Raw genomic sequence first — 20,322 nt, 5'->3', positions numbered from 1 at the left:
GTTTCGCTGAGTGATTCGCACGCTGACACTTGTTGATGGCCCAGCACTGAAATCTGCAGCAATTTGCAGAAGGGTCACATTTCTGTCATGTTGAACAATTCTCTTCAATTGTCGTTGGTCCGTTCTTGCAGGATATTTTTCTGGGCACAGTAATGTCGGAGATTTGATGTTTTACCGGATTCCTGATATTCACAGTACACTCGTGAAATGGTCATGCGGGAAAATCCCCACTTCATTGTGACCTCAGAGATGCTGTATCCCATCCCTCATGCGCTGAGTATAACACCAGGTTCAAACTTACTCAAATCTTGATGATCTGCTGTTGTAGTGGCAGTTCCTGACCTAACAACTGCGCGAGACACTTGTTATCTTATATAGGCATTGCCAACTGCTGTGCTGTATTCTGCCTGTTTACATATGTCTGTATTTGAATATGCATGCCTACATCAGTTTCTTTGGTGCTTCAGTGTAAATACAAAGTGTATTAGTTATGACCACTGATCACTTATCAAGTTTTTGAAAGGCTCACAGAATGTTATAGTAACATCAGTAAGGTTTCAGGGTCTTGTAAGAGCCAGTTTGTGGCTGTGCAGTGGAGTACCAGGCTGCAGCAATTTAATATTGGCATCTTTGCTTGGACCATTTAAGATGATACACTGCATTAATAGCATTCCTAGAGTAGATTTATGTACTTGGGGCCTCAGCAGTTTGTTTGATGTTTTCAAATAGTAATTAAATAGATCCATTCGCTGTGATTACTGTAGCAGTTTGAATGCATTTTTAGAATGGTACTCTACCTGATGCTGAGGGATTGGAGGAAACTCAAGCAAATGGTTTGGTAAGAAAAAGTTTGTGTCAATTTTCAACAGTTTTTGAGTCATATTTATCACTTCCTTCATTGTAACTGGTTATCTTGCACTCAACCTTTTTAAATATTGTAAATAATGCTGCAAGGCTATTTTTTGTAGTTTAAATCTGGTACCAGTTTTTGTAGCTTTAAAGATTTGGTAGTGTTGTGATTTGCTGCTGTTGGCTGCATGAAACCCTGTAGAGTCTCTTTCTGTGTAGAAGCAATCGATCATATCAAACATATACTCACAAACCTAACAGATGAGAGAGAATTATTGTACATACATACTTCATATGGAGATATTCTCACAGCTATAGGAGCCTTTAGAAAAGAAAGGGGATTATGCCATGTGACTTAGTGACTGCACAAATCTTAAATTTAAGATCAATAGCCGTATTATCGGTATAGAATCAGTATTTGAGCAGTAGATAGTTCTTTCATACCTCGTGATACGAAGTCAAAAAGTTATTGGATGTATTATTGGAATGTGTACCATGACCCCTTGATTTAGGTGCACATTAATTGGTACTGATTACTGAAAGACATGGATATTCTAACTATTTAGTGTTATCATCATACATAATGAATCTATCATACGTCTCATGAGAAAGTGTCCAGAGCAAGTTCAATATCTACTGGGATCTATAAGGAGAGTTCAAAAAGAAACGAGCCAGAGGCATAATTACACAAACCAGTACATTTACATCTACATCTACATGATTACTCTGCAATTCACATTTAAGTGCTTGGCAGAGGGTGCATCGAACCACAATCATACTATCTCCCTACCATTCCACTCCCGAACAGCGCGCGGGAAAAACGAACACCTAAACCTTTCTGTTCGACCTCTGATTTCTCTTATTTTATTTTGATGATCATTCCTACCTATGTAGGTTGGGCTCAACAAAATATTTTCACATTCGGAAGAGAAAGTTGGTGACTGAAATTTCGTAAATAGATCTCGCCGCGACGAAAAATGTCTTCGCTTCAATGACTTCCATCCCAACTCGCGTATCATATCTGCCACACTCTCTCCCCTATTACGTGATAATACAAAATGAGCTGCCCTTTTTTGCACCCTTTCGATGTCCTCTGTCAATCCCACCTGATAAGGATCCCACACCGCGCAGCAATATTCTAACAGATGACGAACGAGTGTAGTGTAAGCTGTCTCTTTAGTGGACTTGTTGCATCTTCTAAGTGTCCTGCCAATGAAACGCAGCCTTTGGCTCGCCTTCCCCACAATATTGTCTATGTGGCCTTTCCAACTGAAGTTGTTCGTAATTTTTACACCCAGGTACTGCTGGGATCTATAAGGAGAGTTCAAAAAGAAACGAGCCGGAGGCATAGTTACACAAACCAGTACCTGTACCAGTACCAGTACCTGCATGTTAGAAGCATTGACCCTGGCTGTTGAGAGACTTGTCCCAATGTGACACAAGGCGGTGAATGGCTGTCTCATTAAATTCCCAGGGCTGTGATGTTAACCAGTTCTATACATATAGCTGGACCTCGTTGTCATTTGAGGTGAATCGTTTGCCCCTCAGAGCCTTTTTAAGAGAGCCAAAAATGACATAATCACAGGGAGAGAGGTCTGGACTGCACGGATGGTGGCCAAGAATCTCCCATTTGAATTTCTGTAGGAGTGCTGTGACTATGTTGGCAGTATGAGGCTTTGCATTGTTCTGGAGCAGAATGACCCCATGGGTGAGATTGCCTGGTCGTTTTGATTTGATCGCTTGGCGAAGGGTGGTCAAGGTTTGTGAGTAACACTGGGCATACACTGTTGTCCTGTGCTGCAGGAAGTGAATCAGAAGGGGGCTGTTTTTGGTCCCCTTAAAAAGGCTCTGAGGGCCAAACGATTCACCTCAGACGACGACATCCACCTGTATGTGTGGGACTGTTTACCATTACAGCCGCGGGAATTTTATGAGACAGCCATTCACCGCCTTGTGTCATAGTGGGACAAGTGTGTCAACAGCCAGGGTCAATACTTCTAATATACAGGTACTGGTTTCTGTAATTATGCCTCCAGCTCATTTCTTTTTGAAAGCCTCTTATAAAGAAGTGTGACATTCTGAACAACTGTATCCAGGCAATATGTTGTTGAAATGCAGTCCCAAAACTTTGCTGACAGCTATGACCATCATTGCAACTTAAGTCTTATGCACTTGTATTCACATATTTTGATGCATCAGAACACTTGCTGTTTAGTGTCACTAAATGAAAATATTAGGGTTTAGTGTGTGTTGTCATAACTACCATGTAAACATTTAGGCTTTTGACTGTTATTGTGAATGGACAGTAGGCATAGTACAGTGGTGTGGCATTGAGTATGAAATCACCATCCAAAGTGACATACAGATTTTCTCAGGAGAATCTACCTTGTCAAAGAAGCTAAAGAGGCCACAGTTATGCCTTTCCTCACACTGTGTCTTACCAGTAAAATAGACATGCACGTGTAGTACACTATGTCCAAACCATCTCTGTTGTGTCCTGCCTCCTCATCAAATATGGGGTGCCTAGGAAACCTGCTTCTTGTATTGCTGGACAACAATTCAAGCAAATCGTAAGAATGAATTTTTGTTACAGTAAGATAAATGACAATACTTAACTTTGAGAATTTACAGTGATTTGCCGCAAGCAATGGGCGACAGACAAAATAAGACAATCTCTCAGTATATGCAATTCCTAATACAAGAGAAATTATACAGTTCCTAAGTCGCTGCTGTAGAGCTCATAAACGGCTAGACTTCAACTGGGCTGTGGCCAGGTGGTGTGGCACTTATGTCCTCCTTACGTAGAGGCCGCTGCTGTCTCCGTGTCGTCCTAGAGAGGGGTCAGTCAGCGTACTACTGGCTGACTTTGTCTCGCAGCCCTCTCTGTTCTACGTTCCTAACTGTTGTGCCAGTGCTTGACTTTTACGCTGTAACAATCTCCTTATACAGATTAAATTTCTTACTTATCCCAACCTTTTTTTTGGACATATAGCTTATTAAAAGCAAGTGAAATATGTCATCTGAGCATCTGACCAGGCAACGTCGTACAGCAGTCAGTATCAAAAGTGTTTAACACTTTATCTCTGCAAATAATCGACAATGATGGTCAGTCTCTATTGAGACGAATAGTGCCCTTCCTTTCCAGATTCTCTCCAGTGGCACAAAGAATATGCTAAACAATTTAACACCAGACAATGAACTGCCTATGCTGGTTCATTCCTCTGGTTGTGTATCTGCTCACATGCTGTTAATATGCTAAAACATGACCCAGAATCCAGGCTGCTATGGTGGCCTATCACTTGAAATTGTTGCGTAGTTGAAGTGCCACTGATGTGGATATTGGCAAACATAATCACAAGTGCTTTTGGTGCTGTAATATTTATTTCCATTTGGGTGGCTGGAGGGATTTTAGTCAGCTGTAGTATTCAAATTGGCCTTCGGGTATGTGGCAGCTTTGTTTCTTTTGATAAATGTTTTGTAGTGTCTTAATTTATTTTCAGTTTTTTAATAGTTGATAGTTTGTGAGAGTATTTACCAAATTTTGCAGCTGCTTTATGAAGCTCATAAAATGATCGATCTTTAGACGTACTTGTTTGAAAAACCATTGCTCAACAACTATTTTTTTTATTTCTGTCTCCATTACTAGTCAGGGTTTGCGGATCTTATGCTTTTATTTGCCTTTATGAATTTTAGGCTCTTGGACTCGGTGAATACTATTTCTGCCTTGATTAGCTACTTATGGTTGTGAGAAAGAGTTATGACTACTCTCTGTCATGTATATAAGTATTATAATATTATTTTATATCTTTTGAACATTGTGCACTGATACTGATTAAATCATACCCTTGTGCTTTACCGCTTCTAGGTATGCCACAGTTACTTTACTACTATAGCTTGCTCAATTTGTTCAATTCAGTAGGAATGATTTTTCTTAAAACTTCTTTCTATTTTAACATTTTTTGTTTACAACTTTTTGTACTAGATTATGTACTCAATTGTGTGTAAAAATCAGTTCAGACTAAAATAATAATCGGCTTTAGTAATGCGCAGTGATCACTTATTTAGCAAATGTTCTAATCGTCAGTTCAAGTTGCTTGTTTTTGCATGAATGTTTTTGGGTTTGACAATAATGGGTCGCAACAGACCTTGTATCCAAAGAAAATTATTACATGGCTCATCAGAGAGAAAAGAAAAATAAGATTTTAGAAGCAGTATACTGAAGACTATGTAAGTCAATGACACAGCTTCTGTCAGACTTCATCAGGGTAGAGGAAAATAAAACTGAAACGAGTCAGATGAGGAAATTTCATATCACCAAAGCTATTCTCAGCAATCCTGGAAGTAATGTTCAGATCTTTAAACAGAAAAAATAAAGAAGAAATAATTGTTAAAGGAACATACCTGAACACATTGATGAGGGTGGTTTTTTCCTCCAGCTGAAGACATCGAAAGGGTGGACAGCAAAATAAATAAAGAGAAGAATAAAAATTGTGTTAACACCTTTTTATAAATTGAATATAGTTCAATATGAAGATTCCAGTTTATTAGAAATGTAAAGTTACCAATTTCATATAAGTATGCATACACAGAATTTCTAAATTTTCTGATGTAAGCTATGGCATAACAAATGACAGAAAGATAATGATCATAATAGTTTTTTGTATTAATGACCCTAAATGGGCCACAGGCATTGTGTGATACTTTTTGTCATCTTTCAGCCTCCAGATGGCGATGCAGCTGCTGCAGCCTTTGATGCTATCGCTGCAGCTGCCTCAAATACTACCAGCAGGCCTACACCACCGGCTTCACCATTCAAGATATCAGTTGGTGATGGTGAGCTGTTGTGCACCTATTTCACTTTTACATCCCTGTATAAATGATTGATTGAAGCCTGTGGACTGTTATTATTTGCTTTTTTCAGACATAAATGGATTGATTTCTCAAGCACTGTTGATTGGCAATATAGAAGCTGCTGTTGACTTGTGTCTTGAAGATGGACGAATGGCTGATGCTATTATTCTTGCCATGACAGGAGGAAGTGATTTGCTGGCACGGACACAGTACAAATACTTCCAGGCAAGCGTTGCAGTTGATTGGAAAGAAATAAGTAAAATTAAAGCAAAAAAAGATCTTTAGTGTTTTTTCATATTTGATTATTTTTATGAGTGTTAATTGTTCATATTGAAATAATATTGAACAAAATTATGAAAATGAATTTCTTGCTCTCTTAGACAATTTCAGTAAACTGAGGGCAATGAATTTTTTATGTTAACACTGATATTTTGTTTCTTTGTGTATTTATTTCTATACCTTCCCTTGAGGTGGTTAAAGATACAAGTTTACAATATCCTTTCAAGTTAGTGGTGACACTTGCCTTAATATCTTCCACCTCTTTGTGGGGTCAAAACTAACAGAGAGTAATGTGCTCTGTCCTGCCTTTTAAAGATTCTTCTCTCTAATTATAACATTTTTTAATCATAGTGAAGTGACATGTGAATTTTTCTTGCCAAGAGACCTCAGTATTATTATTCAGTGGCTTTTGTAGTTGCTGCCTCAAGGGAGGCAACTGTATTTCAAATCATAACTGTCCAAATTTAAGAAATTGTTTCTCATGAAGCTGAGAATATGTTACAGAATTTTATACAGAAGTAGTGTCCAATCCATCTTTGCTAAATAGGCTGCTTGCATTTTTTCTAAGTTTGTTTCGTAACGATTCTTTAATGAAATTACATCTCAGTGTATTTTAATTAAAAGAAATGCCAGATGCAATTGATGATTCTTTGGAAAAGAGATTTGCTGTCACAGATTTCTGTAAGAGCACAGGTCCTAGACCACAGATTGTAATATTTCAGAGTAGTATTGCTCAGTTACCTATGACATTTCTTAAGTTACACTCCTCACTCTGACCTACCCCTTCATCTTCCTGGGTGGGAAGTTGTCAAAGACTGGTTTTAGGTTTAGTCAAGCTGGGTTTCCAAAATTAGGGGCTGGTTGACAATGGCAAACTTTTATTACTCTAAGCTTTGGGCATGCTTTATCCAATGTCATTGGAGACCAAAGAAAGAATATTGAGTATTTTATATAGCGATGCAAGCATTAATACCTACATGTACTGGCAATCTGTTGTTTGTGTTTTCCTCCAAGCAGCCAATGTGGTCTTACAGGTATCAGCATTGCACATCCAGCAAGCAGATAAAGAAAAATTCAGTAGTATGTTGGTGATGGTCCGAAATCCTTACCCCTGAATAAAATAATGATAACTAAATACCAAAAATTCAATAACATGTTGAAACCCATCAGACCATTCAACATTGTGCATTATTGACTTAAACTGGAAAAGCCATATAGTACTTTGTAGATCTGGTGAAATGGTTCATTTTGGTTACTTCTGTCAAAGAATAGTTTCCAACTTTGGGGGCTAGAAGTCAGTAAGTTAACATATTTTTCGTATTTTCATTTACTGATATCTTACAGGATTGTATTCTGGCATAACACCTCATTTAGGGAAAAAGTAGTTATTGCACAAAAGAAAGTAATTAGAATTATGTATGGGTTCACACCTGTACAGTTGCAGGCATCTCTTTAAGCAACTAGGGATATTAACCACAGCTTCAGAGTACATATGTTATCTTATGAAATTTATTAGCTCTGAGTTTGAGAGTAATAAAGGTATTCACAAGTACAAAGCTAAGAAGAAAAAATTATCTGCATTATTCTTCAATGATTCTAACTTTGGCACAGAAAGGAGTGAACTGTGCAGTTGCAAAACTCTTTGACAACCTCCCCTTGGAAGTAAAATCAGTTGTAGATAGCAGAAGTGTTTTCAAATATTGATTGAATTTTTTCCTTAACAAATTTTTCTGTACCGTAGAGGGATTCTTGAACAGAAATAATTGGTCATTTTGACAGAAAAACCCTGTAAGTGGCCAACATGTAACCACATAAATGTTTTTTGGTAATGTGTGTGTTATGTTTTCTCATTTGGCACGTTTCACACCATAATGTTCATCATGAAAATGTTCTATAGAACATGTAACTAATTATCTGATTGAATGTAGTATTCTTGCTCGCATTTATTAGAATAATTTTGCGATTATTTTGCAATTTTTTATATTATTTCAGATTTGTTTTTGGAATGGGAGATACTAAGAAATATGATTGTTTCCCTCTGTTTAGCAGTCAAAAGGCCCACTATCATCACTCATTTCAGCTGTTGTTACTGAAGATTGGACACAAGTAATGCAGTCATGTCAAATTGAAAGCTGGAGAGAGGCTCTTGCTGCAGCTTTGACATACTCGAAGAATGAAGAACTGCAAGTCCTTTGTGGTAAGAAACCTCTGTTCCATTAGGCTTCAGTTTTTACAAATTATTTTTTAATTACTGGTAAAATGTGAATCAGCAAAGCACATTAGGAGCAATATGTGCATTTATTTTCTACCATGAGGCAGGACAATACGGTCATCTATGCAGAAATGAGATAAAAATGTGTTGATTTGAAGTACTATCATTATAGTAGGAGTAAAAGAAGGAAAATATACAGGTGGACAATGTGGGAGAAAGATAGCAGGTGTAAATTACAAGACAGCAATAATGAACAGACAACATGAAGATTAGGACAGAGGGGAGACATTTGACAACTGAAATATTGTGTGGAAAGTTCTGACAGAATATAAATAATTTATGAGTGAAGGAAACAACATACCGAGTAGTAGAGGTACAGGCACTGTTATAAGTGTGTGACATGGGCAGCAGAACTGGTGATTTCGTACAGTGCATGATGACATGGGGAAGTGGATTGAGAGGGGTGAACAGAGAAAGGTGTGGCTATTAGTGTAGGGATGTGGGTGCAGGGGGTTAGCAGAGATCGAGACCGCACTAGGAAATTGTACCCTTATAGTCTGGCCGTTCGTGGTTAGCAGTGAGGAGACTTCCCTTGCACAGTATGCTGAAGATATCAAAAAGGTCTTAACAGTTAGGTGCCATTTCCCCAAAACTAGCCACCAAACAGATTTCCCACACCACATGCTCACACACCCCTAATCCTCTCACCAACCCCTAATAACCAGGTGCAAAAGAGCACTCTCCTCACCACCCAGCATAATGCCAGGCTGGAGAAACATATTATAGTGCTTGGAAATAAGTAGTATTCTACTGCCTACCCAACCTACACAGTATCTTCATTCATCCCTATGCCATTCCCACTACCAACCCAATGCCACATGGGTCATAATCTGTGGTAGATCCAGGTGCAAGGCCTGCATGACATATCCACCCAGAACATTCTACTCTAATTCATCAATGGTTTATCCTATCCTATGAGAGGCAGTGCCACCTTTGAAAGCAGCCATGTCATATGCCAGCCCTACTACAGTTTCTACACAGCGTGTTGTTATACAGGCATGACCATCCTCCAACTTTCCACTTGAAAGAATGACCACGGAGAAACTGTGGCCAAGATCACAATTAACCACCTGGTGGAAGGACGTGCTGCTGAGCTGTATTCTCTGCTGTATCACTCTGCAATTCTTCAGTTGCTATAAAAGTTCTTACAGCTGAAGTAACAGAGTGCCTGAGGAGTTGTTGTTGTTGTTGTTGTGGTCTTCAGTCCAGAGACTGGTTTGATACAGCTCTCCATGCTACTCTATCCTGTGCAAGCTTCTTCATCTCCCAGTACCTAGTGCAACCTACATCCTTCTGAATCTGTTTAGTGTATTCATCTCTTGGTCTCCCTCTATGATTTTTACCCTCCACGCTGCCCTCCAATACTAAATTGGTGATCCCTTGATGCCTCAGAATATGCCCTACCAACTGATCTCTTCTTCTAGTCAAGTTGTGCCATAAATATCTCTTCTCTACAATTCTATTCAATACCTCCTCATTAGTTATGTGATCTACCTATCTAATCTTGAGCATTCTTCTGTAGCACCACATTTCGAAAGCTTCTAATCACTTCTTGTCTAAACTATTTATCATCCATGTCTCACTTCCATACATGGCTACGCTCCATACAAATACTTTCAGAAACGACTTCCTGGCACTTAACTCTATACTCGATGTTAACAAATTTCTCTTCTTCAGAAACGCTTTCCTCGCAATTATCCTCGTTTTGCTTTTGTTGATGTTCATCATATATCCTCCTCTCAAGACACTGCCTATTCAGTTCAGCTGCTCTTCCAGGTCTTTGCTGTCTCTGACAGAATTACAATGTCATCGTCGAACCTCAAAGTTTTTATTTCTTCTCCATGGATTTTAATTCCTACTCCGAATTTTCTTTAGTTTCCTTTAGTGCTTACTCAATATACAGATTAAATAACATCGAGAATAGGCTACAACCCTGTCTCACTCCTTCCCAACCACTGCTTCCCTTTCATGCCCCTCGACTCTTATAACTGCCGTCTGGTTTTTGTACAAATTGTAAATAGCCTTTTGCTCCCTGTGTGTTACTCCTTCCACCTTCGGAATTTGAAAGAGAGTATTCCAGTCAACATTATCAAAAGCTTTGTCTAATTTTACAAATGCTGGAAATGTAGGTTTGCCTTTCCTTAATCTATTTTTTAAGGTAAGTCGTAGGGTCAGTATTGCCTCACGTGTTCCAACATTTCTACAGAATCCAATCTAACCTTCCCCGTGGTCAGCTTCTACCAGTTTTTCCATTCGTCTTTAAAGAATTCGTGCTAGTATTTTACAGCCATGGTTTATTAAACTGATAGTTCGGTAATTTTCACATCTGTCAACACGTGCTTTCTTCGGGATTGGAATTATTATATTGTTCTTGAAGTCTGAGAGTATTTCACCTGTCTCATACATCTTGCTCACCAGGTGGTAGAGTTTTTTCAGGGCTGGCTCTTCCATGGCTGTCAGTAGTTCTAATGGAATGTTGTCTACTCCCGGGGCCTTGTTTCTATTTAGGTCTTTCAGTACTCTGTCAAACTCTTCACACAGTACCATATCTCCCATTTCATCTTCATCTACATCCTCTTCCATTTCCATAATATTGTCCTGAAGAACATCGCCCTTGTATAGACCCTCTATATACTCCTTCCACCTTTCTGCTTTCTCTTCTTTGCTTAGAACTGGGTTTCCATCTGAGCTCTTGATATTCATGCAAGTGGTCCTCTTTTCTCCAAATGTCTCTTTAATTTTCCTGTAGGCAGTATCTATCTTACCCCTAGTGATATACGTCTCTACATCCTTACATTTGTCCTCTAGCCATCCCTGCTTAGCCATTTTGGACTTCCTGTCAATCTCATTTTTGAGACGTTCGTATTCCTTTTTGCCTGCTTCATTTACTGCATTTTTATATTTTCTCCTTACAAAAATTAAATTCAATATCTCTTCTGTTACCCAAGGATTTCTATTAGCGCTCTTCTTTCTACCTACTTGATCCTCTGCTGCCTTCACTATTTCATTTCTCAAAGCTACCCATTCTTCTTCTACTGTATTTCTTTCCCACGTTCTTGTCAGTCGTTTCCTAATGCTCTCCCTGAAGCTCTCTACAACCTCAGGTTCTTTCAGTTTATCCAGGTCCCATCTCATCAAATTCCCACCTTTTTGCAGTTTCTTCAGTTTTAATCTACAGTTCATAACCAATAGATTGTGGTCAGAGTCCACATCTGCCCCTGGAAATGCCTTACAATTTAAAACCTGGTTCCTAAGTCCCTGCCTTACCATTATATAATCTATCTGAGACCTTCCAGTATCTTCAGGCTTCTTCCATGCACACAACCTTGTTTTATGATTCTTGAACCAAATGTTAGCTGAGGACCTAAACTGCTATATTCACATTCATATCCTGGAATTTGCTAACAGAGCTACTTATTTTGAAGGTTTGTTGGACTTCAGATATTTCAGTTTACAGGTCATTACATAATTTAGTACACATTGGCAGCAAGAAACAATTTAGTAATGAATCCAAAGTGCAATGTGTGCTAGTGTCAGGGTGACAAAATTTTTGTTCTGTCATGTTACCTTTCATTCACTACTGAGTAAATGCCTGTGAAACAGACAAGAAGTAGTAGTAAAGAATGGCAGAGCGCACTAACAAATTGCTCACTTAAACCCGTTTTCTCCCTGAGCGAGTGGAAGTGAACGAGAATTCTCTCTGGTGTAAATGGTGGGCAGGTATTAGAAAACATTTAGTTGTGTTCAGTACCCACTCACCGATCGTCGCTCATGTTCAGTTGCTTCTTGTTGGTCTTCTAGTGAAGCATCTAAGGAAGCTTGTGGGCTATCACCACAGAGAATAATTATCTGCCATTTTGTGTGTGAACTGTTTTATTTTATTCATTAATAATCCATGCTCTGCCTTTAAATATCCTGTTTGAGTGTAACGAGGAGCTAGCGAAAGGCATCGACCAAGTGCACAGTTCTGGAATAATGTTAAAGAAGGCTGGAGTTCAAAATTCAGTTTTAAGTGCACTGGCTCTGTGCTTTTCACAATCACATACAAATTCTGATAACACATACGTATTTTCCTACTCATTTTTGCTTGATGTTTCAAAAACAGTGGGCAAAATAATCCTGTCGCAGTCTCAGACTTACATCGGGGGGGGGGATATGCTGTGGTAATATGGTTGTAATAGAGTTGGCACGATACGCTCTCTTGTTCTCTTCTCTTCCCTTCCCTTCAGTGTAAATGCTTGCTCCCAGGCATAAATGAATGGTAGTGAAAGCTGACACATTGTCTGTGAATGCTTTGGTGTTTGTTTTTTCTTCCATTCACTGTGGTGTAAATGTGACTTTACATGCATTAACAGATATTCATTTCCATTTGCTCTTTAATACAGCAGGCCATAGAAACCCAGAAATGATATCATATGATGATTTTTTTTCCTTGGCTGGGAACATCAGTCATAATTTACTTTTTAAATGAAATCATTGTCAGTGGTTGACTATAAGTTTTTATTATATATTTATTTCACTATTGCAATTTTGGCAGTGGAGCCATTTTCAATGGTTTCAGTTTTCACCATGCAGTTGAAAATAGCTCTATAGTTGAAATCAAGGTAGTGAAATAAATTAAAAAAAGAACTTTCAATCAAATGGTGGCAATGACATATCAGATAGTTCCTGTGCAGGAAGTACGGTTCATTATATCAACATCTAAAATCGACAAAATTTAGACAGGATCGGTTGCTTAGGAGTCTTCATTAATTCTTACTCATCAACAAAATTTTCATTCACCTGAATTCAAAATCAACTTCTGTAACATTTCTTAATCTTTGACGGGAAATCTGACACTTTTAGTTCGGGTCTTGTTCATCTGCTTCTTCCACAGTTGTACTCGCAGGCCCTCAAAAATGACTCAGTCCATTAACAACACCATGTCAGAAACAGACAGTGGCAAGCGACTCAGGGCTTTTTGTCCTGAGGCAGGGTTGGTAGAAATTTCACTAAACTGAGTGTTATCTAGTCGCTGGTGCCACAAGTAAGGGTGTGATGCGTCACCTGGTGGCTGTTCCCTGCCGAGGGTTGCCTGCCAGAGCAAGTGCAAGGTCAATCTGTTTGTTGCATGATCTGGAGTGCTAGTCTTAGTTCATTTTGCTGGGTAATTAGTTCACTTTTGATTTGTATACGAGGATTATTTTATATTGTAAGACATTACTGGGCCATTCTGTCTTATTGTCCAGTATGAATACATACAATATTTCCATGTTGGTGTGAATGTTATCAAGGTGTTGAACAGTGGAATTTCCAGATTGGAATATCAACAATATTATGAATAGGATAGATTGCTACTCACTGAAAAGATGACACATTGAGTTGTAGACAGACATAACGAAAAAACTGTTACACACTCAGCTCCCCCCTCCCCCTCCCCTCCCCCTCCCCTCCCCCTCCCCTCCCCCTCCCCTCCCCCTCCCCTCCCCTCTCCCTCTCCCCCTCCCTCTCCCCCTCCCTCTCCCCCTCCCTCTCGCCCTCTCCCTTCCCCTCTCCCTTCCCCTCTCCCTTCCCCTCTCCCTTCCCCTCTCCCTTCCCCTCTCCCTTCCCCTCTCCCTTCCCCTCTCCCTTCCCCTCTCCCTTCCCCTCTCCCTTCCCCTCTCCCTTCCCCTCTCCCTCCCCCTCTCCCTCCCCCTCTCCCTCCCCCTCACCCTCCCCCTCACCCTCACCCTCCCCCTCACCCTCCCCCTCACCCTCTCCCGCTCCCTCCCCCTCCCCTTCCTCCTCCCTTCACACACACACACACACACACACACACACACACACACACACACACACACATTTACACAAGCAAGCACACTTCATACACACATGACCACTCTCTCTGGCTGCTTCAGCCAGAATGCTGATTATAATTATTGATGGGAAGAAGTTGGGCACAAGATGCTGCACCTACAATCCATGTGTTGTATGCATATAATGCAGTTTGGCTTGGATGTCATAGCATGTGTGGTTTGGAAGGCAATGAAAAGCCACAGGAAAGGAGAGAGAGAGAACGGGCATAGAGTAGGGATATACTTTCAGAATAATAATAAAGGAAAATGGTGGATGGAAGACAAGCTCTTAGGCAAACTCAAACAGTGGAAATTCCAAGCTGGAAAATCAGCAATATTGTGAAAAGGATAGATTGCTACTCACAGTAAAGATGACACACTGAATTGCAGATAGACAAAATGAAAAATTCTGTTACACATCAACTTTTGGCTAAAGCCTTCTTCAGAAAAGAAAACACAAACACAAGCACATTTGCACAAGCAAGCACAACTGACACACGCATGACCTCTATCTCCGGTCAGAATGCATTCTGGCTGGAGTGACAGGAGATAGTGGTCGCGTGCGTGCGCGTGTGTTGCTGCCTGTCTGCAAATCAAGATGTCATCTTTTCAGTGAGTAGCCATCTGTCCTTTTCATAATATTACAAAGATTTTGAGTATTTGAGTTGCTTAACTTTTATACCAGAAAAGTAGGCTAGAACATATTTTTGCAGTAAATATAGCTCAAAAGATATATATATATATATATAATAGAGGGAAACATTCCACGTGGGAAAAATTATATATAAAAACAAAGATGAGGTGACTTACCGAACGAAGGCGCTGGCATGTCGATAGACACACAAACAAACACAAACATACACACAAAATTCAAGCTTTCGCAACAAACTGTTGCCTCATCAGGAAAGAGGGAAGGAGAGGGAAAGACGAAAGGATGTGGGTTTTAAGGGAGAGGGTAAGCGCTTTCATTCGGTAAGTCACCTCATCTTTGTTTTTATATATAATTTTTCCCACGTGGAATGTTTCCCTCTATTATATTGACATCATATATATATATATATATATATATATATATATATATATATATATATATATATATATATATATATATATATATATATATATATATATATAAAATAGAGAGAAACATTCCACGTGGGAAAAATATATCTAAAAAGAAAGATGATGAAACTTACCAAACAAAAGCGCTGGCAGGTCGATAGACACACAAACAAACACAAACATACACACAAAATTCAAGCTTTCGCAACAAACTGTTGCCTCATCAGGAAAGAGGGAAAGACGTTTTTCCCTCTCCTTCCCTATTTCCTGATGAGGCAACAGTTTGTTGCGAAAGCTTGAATTTTGTGTGTTTGTTTGTGTGTCTGTCGACCCGCCAGCACCTTCATCTGGCAAGTCACATCATCCTTGTTTTTAGATATATATTTCCCACGTGGAATGCCTCCCTCTATTATAACCATATATATATATATATATATATATATATATATATATATATATATATATATATATATATAAAAAATAGAGGGAAACATTCCACGTGGGAAAAATATATCCAAAAAGAAAGATGATGAAACCCACCAAACAAAAGCGCTGGCAGGTCGACAGACACACAAACAAACACACAAAATTCTAGCTTTCGCAACCAATGGTTGCCTCGTCAGGAAAGAGGGAAGGAGAAGGAAAGGCAAAAGGATATGGGTTTTAAGGGAGAGGGTAAGGAGTCATTCCAATCCCGGGAGCGGAAAGACTTACCTTAGGGGGAAAAAAGGACAGGTATACACTCGCACACACACACATATCCATCCACACATACACAGACACAAGCAGACATTTGTAAAGGCAAAGAGTTTGGGCAGAGATGTCAGTCGGGGCAGATGTACAGAGGCAAAGATGAAGTTGAAAGACAGGTGAGGTATGAGTGGCGGCAAATTGAAATTAGAAATTAGCGGAGATTGAGGCCTGGCGGATAGCGAGAAGAAAGGATATGCTGAAGGGCAAGTTCCCATCTCCGGAGTTCTGACAGGTTGGTGTTAGTGGGAAGTATCCAGATAACCCGGACGGTGTAACACTGTGCCAAGATGTGCTGGCCGTGCACCAAGGCATGTTTAGCCACAGGGTGATCCTCATTACCAACAAACACTGTCTGCCTGTGTCCATTCATGCGAATGGACAGTTTGTTGCTGGTCATTCCCACATAGAACGCTTCACAGTGTAGGCAGGTCAGTTGGTAAATCACGTGGGTGCTTTCACACGTGGCTCTGCCTTTGATCGTGTACACCTTCCGGGTTACAGGACTGGAATAGGTGGTGGTGGGAGGGTGCATGGGACAGGTTTTACACCGGGGGCGGTTACAGGGGTAGGAGCCAGAGGGTAGGGAAGGTGGTTTGGGGATTTCATAGGGATGAACTAAGAGGTTGCGAAGGTTAGGTGGACGGCGGAAAGACACTCTTGGTGGAGTGGGGAGGATTTCATGAAGGATGGATCTCATTTCAGGGCAGGATTTGAGGAAGTCGTATCCCTGCTGGAGAGCCACATTCAGAATCTGATCCAGTCCCGGAAAGTATCCCGTCACAAGTGGGGCACTTTTGGGGTTCTTCTGTGGAAGGTTCCGGGTTTGAGGAGATGAGGATGTGGCTCTGGTTATTTGCTTCTGTACCAGGTCGGGAGGGTAGTTACGGGATGCAAAAGCTGTTTTCTGGTTGTTGGTGTAATGGTTCAAGGATTCCGGACTGGAGCAGATTCGTTTGCCACGAAGACCAAGGCTGTAGGGAAGGGACCGTTTGATGTGGAATGGGTGGCAGCTGTCATAATGGAGGTACTGTTGCTTGTTGGTGGGTTTAATGTGGACGGACGTGTGAAGCTGGCCATTGGACAGGTGGAGGTCAACGTCAAGGAAAGTGGCATGGGATTTGGAGTAGGACCAGGTGAATCTGATGGAACCAAAGGAGTTAAGGTTGGAGAGGAAATTCTGGAGTTCTTCTTCACTGTGAGTCCAGATCACGAAAATGTCATCAATAAATCTGTACCAAACTTCGGGTTGGCAGGCCTGGGTAACCAGGAAGGCTTCCTCTAAGCGACCCATGAATAGGTTGGCATACGAGGGGGCCATCCTGGTACCCATGGCTGTTCCCTTTAATTGTTGGTATGTCTGGCCTTCAAAAGTGAAGAAGTTGTGGGTCAGGATGAAGCTGGCTAAGGTAATGAGGAAAGAGGTTTTAGGTAGGGCGGCAGGTGATCGGCGTGAAAGGAAGTGCTCCATCGCAGCGAGGCCCTGGACATGCGGAATATTTGTGTATAAGGAAGTGGCATCAATGGTTACAAGGATGGTTTCCGGGGGTAACAGACTGGGTAGGGATTCCAGGCGTTTGAGAAAGTGGTTGGTGTCTTTGATGAAGGATGGGAGACTGCATGTAATGGGTTGAAGGTGTTGATCTACGTAGGCAGAGATGCGTTCGGTGGGGGCTTGGTGACCAGCTACAATGGGACGGCCGGGATGATTGGGTTTGTGAATTTTGGGAAGAAGGTAGAAGGTAGGGGTGCGGGGTGTTGGTGGGGTCAGGAGGTTGATGGAATCGGGTGAAAGGTTTTGTAGGGGGCCTAAGGTTCTGAGGATTCCTTGAAGCTCCGCCTGGACATCAGGAATGGGATTGCCTTGGCAAACTTTGTAAGTAGTGTTGTCTGAAAGCTGACGCAGTCCCTCAGCCACATACTCCCGACGATCAAGTACCACAGTTGTGGAACCCTTGTCCGCCGGAAGAATGACGATGGATCGGTCAGCCTTCAGATCACGGATAGCCTGGGCTTCAGCAGTGGTGATGTTGGGAGTAGGATTAAGGTTTTTTAAGAAGGATTGAGAGGCAAGGCTGGAAGTCAGAAATTCCTGGAAGGTTAGGAGAGGGTGATTTTGAGGAAGAGGAGGTGGGTCCCGCTGTGACGGAGGACGGAACTGTTCCAGGCATGGTTCAATTTGGATAGTGTCTTGGGGAATTGGATCATTAGGAGTAGGATTAGGATCATTTTTCTTCGTGGCAAAGTGATATTTCCAGCAGAGAGTACGGGTGTAGGACAGTAAATCTTTGACGAGGGCTGTTTGGTTAAATCTGGGAGTGGGGCTGAAGGTGAGGCCTTTGGATAGGACAGAGGTTTCGGATTGGGAGAGAGGTTTGGAGGAAAGGTTAACTACTGAATTGGGGTGTTGTGGTTCCAGATTGCGTTGATTGGAATTTTGAGGTTTTGGAGGGAATGGAGCTGGAAGTGGGAGATTGAGTAGATGGGAGAGACTGGGTTTGTGTGCAATGAGAGGAGGTTGAGGTTTGCTGGAAAGGTTGTGAAGGGTGAGTGAGTTGCCTTTCCGGAGGTGGGAAACCAGGAGATTGGATAGTTTTTTAAGGTGGAGGGTGGCATGCTGTTCCAATTTGCGGTTGGCCTGTAGGAGGATGCTCTGAACAACAGGTGTGGATGTGGGAGAGGAAAGATTGAGGATTTTTATAAAGGATAGGAGTTGATGGGCGTGTTGATTGGCTGAGTGGATGTGTAGGTGAAGGATTAGGTGGGTGAGGGCAATGGATTGTTTGGTTTGGAACTGGTATAGGGACTGATGGAAAGAAGGGTTGCAGCCAGAGATGGGAACTTTAAGTGTGAGGCCTTTGGGGGTGATGCCAAATGTCAGACAAGCCTGAGAAAATAAAATATGGGAGTGTAATCTGGCTAGGGCGAAGGCATGTTTGCGGAGGGAATGTAAATAAAACTTAATGGGGTCGTTGTGAAGGTGTTGTGAGGGTGACATGGTACTAGAAGGTGGAAAGTGGAACACAAGGCTGAAATGAAAATAAATATGAAAAAATATATGGGGAGAGATAAAGGTAAAATTAGAAAGCAAATGGAGATCTGGTGTGAAAAAAGGCGAAAAAGGGTTGGTTAGGGCTGGGCTATGTCGATCCTGTGGTGAACTTGTGTAGGTAGATAATGATGTGCATAAAGGTTAGGTGGTTGTGTTGCCGCCAAAACACGTTAAAGGGTGGAGAAATTCGGGAAAATTTCGAAAAAACTACGTGAGGATGTATTAAAAGGAGTGGTTTGGTGGTGGCAGATTATGGAAATGAAGCTAACAATTGTTTGATGAAGAAATAATGACGTTAAAACCTGTGGGAAGCGGCTAAAAATGATCGGTGATGTGAGAAAAACGGAAATGGAAATAAAGCAAAAGTTATTAAAACTGCCGAAAGGGTTGTTTAATAGCTAAAAGGAACTGTTTGTGGACTGGAAACGGTGGATTTTATAGCAGCAAAGCGGGGGGGAAAAAAAAAAAAAAATTTTTTTGGTTATGGTTTCGAAGTGATTTACGTATTATTACGTATTATTGAGTGTATATCGACGGGATAAAATTGTATACTGGATTACGGTAAAAAAGGGAGAAGGTGAATAGAAAGTGAAACTGCTGGCAAAAACAGAAGGAGGAAATAAGACGACAGAAAAGACTTCGAAATGTAACAGTGACAATAACAATAACGATAACAATAACAAACGTGATTGTTGGCTTCAAATTAATGATATGAATATAATAGAGGGAAACATTCCACGTGGGAAAAATATATCCAAAAAGAAAGATGATGAAACTTACCAAACAAAAGCGCTGGCAGGTCGATAGACACACAAACAAACACAAACATACACACAAAATTCAAGCTTTCGCAACAAACTGTTGCCTCATCAGGAAAGAGGGAAAGACGTTTTTCCCTCTCCTTCCCTATTTCCTGATGAGGCAACAGTTTGTTGCGAAAGCTTGAATTTTGTGTGTTTGTTTGTGTGTCTGTCGACCCGCCAGCACCTTCATCTGGCAAGTCACATCATCCTTGTTTTTAGATATATACTTCCCACGTGGAATGCCTCCCTCTATTATAACCATATATATATATATATTGCCGCCGCTCATACCTCACCTGTCTTTCAACTTCATCTTTGCCTCTGTACATCTGCCCCGACTGACATCTCTGCCCAAACTCTTTGCCTTTACAAATGTCTGCTTGTGTCTGTGTATGTGTGGATGGATATGTGTGTGTGTGCGAGTGTATACCTGTCCTTTTTTCCCCCTAAGGTAAGTCTTTCCGCTCCCGGGATTGGAATGACTCCTTACCCTCTCCCTTAAAACCCATATCCTTTTGTCTTTCCTTCTCCTTCCCTCTTTCCTGACGAGGCAACCATTGGTTGCGAAAGCTAGAATTTTGTGTGTATGTT

General features: G+C 40.9%; 1 protein-coding gene across 3 annotated transcripts in view; it reads left to right on the top strand.

The window, feature by feature from the left end:
* The window catches only part of LOC124777989 (protein transport protein Sec31A), a 162,690-nt gene that overhangs the window by 69,640 nt on the left and 72,728 nt on the right, over window positions 1-20,322 (top strand). For all 3 annotated transcript variants that reach the window (XM_047253557.1, XM_047253556.1, XM_047253555.1), the window contains exons 12-14: window positions 5,568-5,682; window positions 5,771-5,925; window positions 8,026-8,176. In XM_047253557.1, coding sequence (XP_047109513.1) covers window positions 5,568-5,682; window positions 5,771-5,925; window positions 8,026-8,176 — 421 coding nt within the window. The remainder of the gene's footprint in view (window positions 1-5,567; window positions 5,683-5,770; window positions 5,926-8,025; window positions 8,177-20,322) is intronic.

The sequence above is a fragment of the Schistocerca piceifrons genome, chromosome 2 (assembly GCF_021461385.2).
Source record: "Schistocerca piceifrons isolate TAMUIC-IGC-003096 chromosome 2, iqSchPice1.1, whole genome shotgun sequence".
NCBI lineage: Eukaryota > Metazoa > Arthropoda > Insecta > Orthoptera > Acrididae > Schistocerca > Schistocerca piceifrons.
This window is presented reverse-complemented; position numbering and strand designations above follow the sequence as displayed.